This window comes from Suricata suricatta, chromosome 16, assembly GCF_006229205.1.
Source record: "Suricata suricatta isolate VVHF042 chromosome 16, meerkat_22Aug2017_6uvM2_HiC, whole genome shotgun sequence".
NCBI classification, from domain to species: Eukaryota; Metazoa; Chordata; class Mammalia; order Carnivora; family Herpestidae; genus Suricata; species Suricata suricatta.
Genome location: NC_043715.1, coordinates 48,450,519 through 48,456,711, shown reverse-complemented (window position 1 = coordinate 48,456,711; position 6,193 = coordinate 48,450,519). Strand labels below are relative to the sequence as shown.

Below are 6,193 nucleotides of genomic sequence, written 5' to 3'. Positions count from 1 at the left end.
GGGGGCGGAGGGGGGGGGGAGGGAGCGTCTGGGATACCCGCTTTAGGGAAGAAGACATTGGGGTTCCGAGAGGGGGTGACTTCCTCCCGGCTGAGTTGAGGACAAAGCTTGGTCCTTGCACCCCCCCACCCCCCGACCCCTACACGTGCACACTCCCGCCCTTCACCTGCAGTCCAGACCACAGTTCCTTGAAACCTTAAGCAGCCACACAGCAGGGAAATGGCTTGGAAGAGAGCAGCAGCAGGACCCGAGATGATGGTTCTGTCTAGGAGTCCTCTCTGCAGCCCCATTTTACAAAGGAGGAAACTGAGGCCCTGAAAGATGGACTGCCTGGCCTTAAGTGCTATGGAACCTCACTGCTCTGGGCTCAGATGGCATTCACTTCCTCCACATGTTCTCAGTAAGCCAGGGGTTTCTTGGGTCTCTACTTCCCACCAGATCCCCAAGGCCAAGTGTCTGGCACACAGGCCCCTCTGTGATGTCTATTGAAATAATGTGCTCGGGGCGCCTGTGTGGCTCAGTCGGTTAAGCGTCCAACTCTTGAGCTCGGCTCAGGTCCCGAGCTCACGTTTTGTGAGTTCCAGCCCGGCATCGGGCTCCACGTTGTTGGTGTGGAATCTGCTTGGGATTCTGTCTCTCCCTTACTCTGCACCTCACCAGCTTGTGGCTCTTTCTCTCTCTCTCAAAATAAATAAATACACAAAAACTAAAAAGAAAGAAAAGATAAAGAATGTGCTCAGTACCCATTTGATGAACAAGTAGGGGTTATGTGAACAAGTCTGACTTGACCCCTGCCCTCTCGAACCTACATTCTAGAAGGGCTAGGAGGGGCCAAAGAGGGTATATCTATGAGCAAATACATCAACAAATACAAGGTCCATCAAATTCAGTAAATACAAGATCCTTCGGGGCTTGTGATGAGTGATAACAGAGGAATAAAAAATCAGGATAATGGGATAACAGGTGGCAGAGTTGGGAGAGCTTCTTTAGTTGCGTGGTCAAGGGAGGGGGCAGTGGAGAAGTCCCCTTGGGTAACAGACAGGGAAACTGAGGCCCAGGAAAGAAGTAAGGACAGATAGAGGTCACACGGTTGTTAAGGCCTTCGGCAGGGTGGGGCTACTTTAGATACAGTGGTCAGGGAGGCCCTCTGCGCTCCGGAGGACAATCCTGATTAACAATATGATGAACCCTCTGGCCTGAAGCAGTACTCCTGGGACATCAGCATATGCCGTTCACTCCCAGCTGGGCTGGGGACGCAGGGGCCCACAGACAGACCCTGTCCCAGACCTCCGAGAGCTAGTGTTGGGTGGGGGTGGGGAGGGAAGAGAGGACAGTCAACAGAAAGGTCTATGTTGTGATGTGGCCGGTGCCAGGAAGAAAAGGAAACTTGTGAGGGTTGGAGGGTGGGGCGGGGTGTTGATGCCACTTCAAACAGTGATCGGAGTGAGCTGCTTTGTGGAGGCAAGTTCAAGGAGGCCTGAGCAGAGGGAGGTGAAGACAGTTGCCTCTTTGGTTTTAATAGCGATTCCAGGTTTAGGAGCAGCAGAGACATATATGACCGCGACCCTCCTTGTCCCAACCAGCCCTCCACCCCAGACTCTGGTCTCAGAAATCCAAAGCCCTTAAGTGGATAAAAGACCCCCTTGAATCCGAGGCCGTTTTCTCACAGAACTCAAATCATCCACACCTCTGGCCACGCCCTGCCCCCTTCCTTGTTATTCTGGAACACACAAGGCTGGCTGGCCCCCTCCCTCACTTCTTTCAGGTCTCAAGTGCACCATGCTCTTCCCCTCTAGAAAACCAACCAAGGCCCCACTCCGTCTCCGTAACACCCCGCCCCCCCCATAGCCCTTTTCAGTAGTATTTTGCCCCATTACATTTGCCATTCTGGAAGGCACTCTAGGCTTTACAGTTATCTTGTCGAGTTTGTCTCCCCCCAACAAATACACTGCGTGAGGCCAGAGATTATTGTCCGTCCTGTTCACAACCACATCCTCGGTACTGAGAACAGAACCTAGTGCACAGTAAACGCTCGATAAATGCTTGCCCCTTAAGTTTTCTTGTATCGCATTTAAAGGAATCAGCCGAATTACTCTCAGGCACCTAGTAAAAAACGTGGCCCCTGCCGTGTTCTCTCTCGGGGGTGCGTGAAGGCACCCCGTGCCTCAGTTTCACCGGACCTAACAAAAGGAATCAGGAATAGGCGTTTGTGTGCATGGTCGTGTGACCTCGGCGTCATTAAGGTTCGGTCGCTAAGAAAATGCAGTGGGCTCGGCTTTGATAGAGTTTGGCGGCCGCCCGGGCCCCTGCGGGGCCGCCCCGTCCACGCCCGCCAGGCCCCGCCCCCAGTGGGTGGAGCCACGGGCCGGGCCAGCACGTGTAAGGGTTCGCGGCGGGTCGCCGCAGTCACTCACCTGAGCGCCTCAGTCTGAGCGCGCACGGCTCGCGCGTCCTCCGCCCGCCCGCCTGGCCCGCCTGGCCCGCCTGGCCCGCGACTCATGTCCCGCCGCAAGGCCGGCTGCATGCCCCGCCGAGTAGACCCCGAGCCCGCCGCCAACACAGACGACGAGATGGAGATGTCGGACCTCGTCATTGAGATGAAGCCGGAGCCAGACGTGCGGCCCTTCCAGGACCCGGGGCTGGGGCCCTTCTCCCCGAAGGAAGTGCCCACGCCGGGGCCGCTCGAGGGCGAACCCCGCCATTCCCCCGGCCCCGTGTCCGTCGGGAGTCCTCTCCACGCCCTCGGCGCGCGGCACCAGTGGGCGCTGTGGACGCCGCTGATCCTCAGCCCTCGCGGTGAGCGCCCCCTGCCCCCGCCCCGCTTCCCTTCCTCCCATTTCTCGGGTGGGACGCCCTCCTCCGGGCACCGACCCCCGACCCCGCCTTATTTCCCTTGCCGGGTCCTGGCCTCCAGCCCCCGTTCTGACCTTCGGGGTTTCCCTCTCCCTAAGAACCCCCAGCCCCCATCCGGGCCCCACCCGACGCTCACCACCCGCTTCCTCCCAGCAGACCGCCAGCCCTGGACCGACAAACACCCAGATCTGTTGACCTGCGGCCGCTGCCTGCAGACCTTTCCTTTGGAGGCCATCACTGCTTTCATGGACCACAAGAAGCTCGACTGTCAGCTTTCCAGAGGCCCCAGCCCCGGCCAGGGCTCAGGTGAGTCAAGCCGGGATGCAGTCCCCCTCTCAAGTTCAAGGGCCTGGCTTCCTGTGGGAGAAGGGGCTGAACTGGACAGGCGGGGCAGTGAGCACTACTTCCCCTTTCTCGCTCCCCATCGGGTGCAGCCTAGGCGTGGCCAGGGCCTGCCCTGTCCTAGGGCTGGGACTAGTGGCGGGGGAGGGGGGGTACGGGCAGGGGCTGGGCATGAGGGAGGGCCGCCCACAGGGTGTGGCCAGCCCCTGAAGACTGGTCTGGGGATTTGCCACACACACACACCCCCAATCTGGTTTCACTTCTCCTTCCCCTTGGCCAGAAATAACTGGCCAGGTGGCTGGACCAGTGTGGCAGTAGGGGGACCTCTGGGGAGGGCAGCAGCCTGGGGGAGGGGAGGCTAAGGCCAGGTCCAAGTGCAGCATGGCCACCCCCTCCCACCTCTTTATGACTGCTCGTTGAGGTGCTGGGGCATTTGCCCTGAACCAAGGAAGGGGCTTCTGGCTTCCCTCTCTGATGGAATCTCCCAGCCCTGCCCTCGGGAAGCCCCTGGTTTGGGCCAGGTCCTGGGTGGCTGGACACCTGGGTTCCTTCTCTTAGAAGGGAATGAAAACCCTTAATGTGGTACTAGACTCATGGGAGGCTGTAGGGCTCATCTAAACCTACAGGTTTCCATCCCCTGTCCCCCGTGCTTTCAGGATTTTTGAAGAATAGACTTCTATTCAGGCCTGGGCCAGGGGGAGGGTTCGTTGGTGGGGGAGGGGAGGGAGGGGCTGTGACCGGATCAGCTGTAGAGTCCTACCCAGCCGGGTAGCCTGGTGGCCCAAGGAGGGGCTCTGACGGAGTCGCTGGAACACTCCCAGGTGCTTGGACTTGGTGGAGTGTGGACACCCCAGCCACATGGGTGTCGTTCATGTTTACTGAGGGTTTACCTGGGCTGAGACTCTCCGTTCTTCTCCACTCAAGTGTCACAATACCCCTAAAAGGTTAGAATCCCCGTATTCTAACAAATGAGAAAGAAAGCTGAGGGCCAGAGACGAGCGTTCTTGCCCAAGGTCACACGGCTAGGGAGCCTAAGAACCAGGTGGGAGTTGGGCTGACTGCTCTCCAGCCCCCATCAGTGCTCCTGACCCCGGTGGTGTTAGGAAAGCCACCCCATCCAAGATGGTCTAGAACTTGAAAAGTAAAGTACTTTTCTGATGGTACACGGAGGGTCTAGAGAAAGCCAATTTGGAGGGCTCTTAATTCGGGCTCCACGTGGGGGGGCAGGGGGGTACCCACTCACCACCCCGCCCAACCTTTCGGTGGCTGCGTGCCCCCCTGCCCCAGCCCCCTCTTCTGTAAGGCAGGGAATATGAGACCATGCACGGAACCCATGAACTTGGGGCCCAGCACAGAGACCCGCTCAGTTATCAAAAGCTGCATTAAACCAACTTTTTTTTAATCCGTCTCCCACCCTTTAGGTTTGTGGGTTGAAACCCCAACTTCGCCCTTCCAAGCTTGCGATCTTGGGGAAATGGCTTTGTCTCTTCTCCCTGACTCCCCAATATAAAGGAGCACTCCCCACCCCCACCCACCACCCTGCTTTCACTTTTCTTGTGAGGACTTTCAAACACAAAAAGAATTCTCCAGTCTGCCCGCCTCGGAGCATCAGCTTCTGGGGGGCGGGGGTCTTCTCAGCCCCCGGAATGGAGCCTTTCCCAAAGAAGGTGTCCAACAGGCAGGTGTGGGTGGCAACTGTCACTTTTGTCCATCTAACAGTGGTCCCTTCTCGTTGCAGAACGCAAGGACCCCCTGTCCCTGGGCTGCTTCCGCTGTGGGAGACAGTTCTCCGGGGCCTGGAAACTGCTGCGCCATGCCCAGTGGGACCACGGGCTGTCCATCTACCAGACGGAACCCGAGGCCCCAGAGGCCCCGCTGCTGGGCCTGGCAGAGGTGGCTGCCGCCGTGGCGGCCGTGGTGGAACCAGAAGCTGAGGCCCGGGGCCCTCGGGCGAGCGTCGGCCCCCGGCGGAGCCCCACCTGCCAGGTATGCGCCAAGACCCTCAGCTCCTTCAGCAATCTCAAAGTGCACATGCGCTCACACACGGGCGAGCGGCCCTACGCCTGTGACCAGTGTCCCTATACCTGCACCCAGAGCAGCAAGCTCAACCGCCACAAGAAGACCCACCGGCAGCCCCAGCCCCAGAGCCCCTTCAAGGCCCCGGCCAGTCTGGAACAGCCCCCAGCCACCGCCCCTCCCGAGCCAGCGGTCCACGCCGCGGCCCCGGCCAGCAGCCTCCCATGCAGCAGCAGCAGCGAGGGCGCCGGAGCGGCGGCCACTGCGGGCGTCCAGGAACCCGGGGCTCCCGGCGGCGGGGCGCAGGTGGGCCCTGGCGGGGCCAGCTGGGAGGCCACCACCAAGGAACAGAGAACTGAACCTGCAAAGAGCCAGATTTCCCCCAAGAAGATGCCGAAGCCGGCTGCCAAGAGCCGCGGGCCCGGCGGCAGCTGCGAGTTCTGCGGGAAGCGCTTCAGCAACAGCAGCAACCTGACGGTGCACCGGCGCTCGCACACGGGCGAGCGGCCCTATGCCTGCGAGCTGTGCCCCTACGCCTGCGCGCAGAGCAGCAAGCTCAACCGCCACCGCCGCATGCACGGCCTGGGGCCGGGCAGCACCCGCTTCGAGTGTCCCCGCTGCTGTGTGCCCTTCGGCCTGCGAGCCACCCTGGACAAACACCTGCGGCAGAAGCACCCCGAGGTGGCCGGGGATGCCTGAGGCGCGGGGACGCCCCGGCCGCAGCCCCTGGTTCCGCAGTGGCTGCTTCTGTCGACCTTGTCCTTGCCGTGCTGAGTAAACCCTCCTGCCTTGAGCACACGCGCTTGGACTCTGGCTTTGTCGGGGTGCCTGAGGTGGGGCGGGAGGCTTCCCTCCTTGGGGTGGACGGCTGGACAGACCGGTTTGCAGTGAGGGGGTGAGGGGGAAGGCCAGCCCCTGGGGCCCCAGGCACAGCAAGACTGGCACGGAAAGCCGCGCTCCCGGTTCCCAGTGTGGGCGAGGC

General features: G+C 60.6%; 2 protein-coding genes across 8 annotated transcripts in view; one reads left to right on the top strand and one right to left on the bottom strand.

The window, feature by feature from the left end:
- The window catches only part of GEMIN7 (gem nuclear organelle associated protein 7), a 12,629-nt gene extending 9,367 nt beyond the window's left edge, over window positions 1-3,262 (bottom strand). For 3 of the 6 annotated variants that reach the window (XM_029924142.1, XM_029924143.1, XM_029924144.1), the window contains exon 1: window positions 3,050-3,262. The gene's annotated coding sequence lies outside the window, so the exon portion shown is untranslated. Of the gene's footprint in view, window positions 1-2,989 lie in introns of all 6 variants that reach the window. The other 3 variants (XM_029924138.1, XM_029924140.1, XM_029924147.1) reach the window with 3 other exon arrangements.
- Window positions 2,385-6,007, top strand: ZNF296 (zinc finger protein 296). Of its 2 annotated transcripts, XM_029924137.1 has the most exons (4): window positions 2,385-2,796; window positions 3,010-3,159; window positions 4,934-5,181; window positions 5,290-6,007. In XM_029924137.1, the coding sequence occupies exons 1-4, from the start codon at window positions 2,499-2,501 to the stop codon at window positions 5,908-5,910; spliced, it is 1,317 nt and encodes a 438-aa protein (XP_029779997.1). In that variant the 5' UTR covers window positions 2,385-2,498; the 3' UTR covers window positions 5,911-6,007. The 2 variants fall into 2 exon arrangements, with proteins under 2 accessions (XP_029779997.1, XP_029779996.1); XM_029924136.1 differs by having other exon boundaries at window positions 2,386-2,796; window positions 4,934-6,007.
- The last annotated feature ends 186 nt before the right edge of the window (window positions 6,008-6,193 follow it).

What these genes read in the sequence shown, in the direction of transcription:
- ZNF296 (XM_029924136.1), top strand. Translation starts at nt 2,499, where the DNA reads ATGTCCCGCCGCAAGGCCGGCTGCATGCCCCGCCGAGTAGACCCCGAG. An exon ending in GCTGATCCTCAGCCCTCGCG is followed by an intron (nt 2,797 to 3,009) that starts GTGAGCGCCCCC and finishes TCCTCCCAGCAG; the next exon opens with ACCGCCAGCCCTGGACCGAC. An exon ending in CAGCCCCGGCCAGGGCTCAG is followed by an intron (nt 3,160 to 4,933) that starts GTGAGTCAAGCC and finishes TTCTCGTTGCAG; the next exon opens with AACGCAAGGACCCCCTGTCC.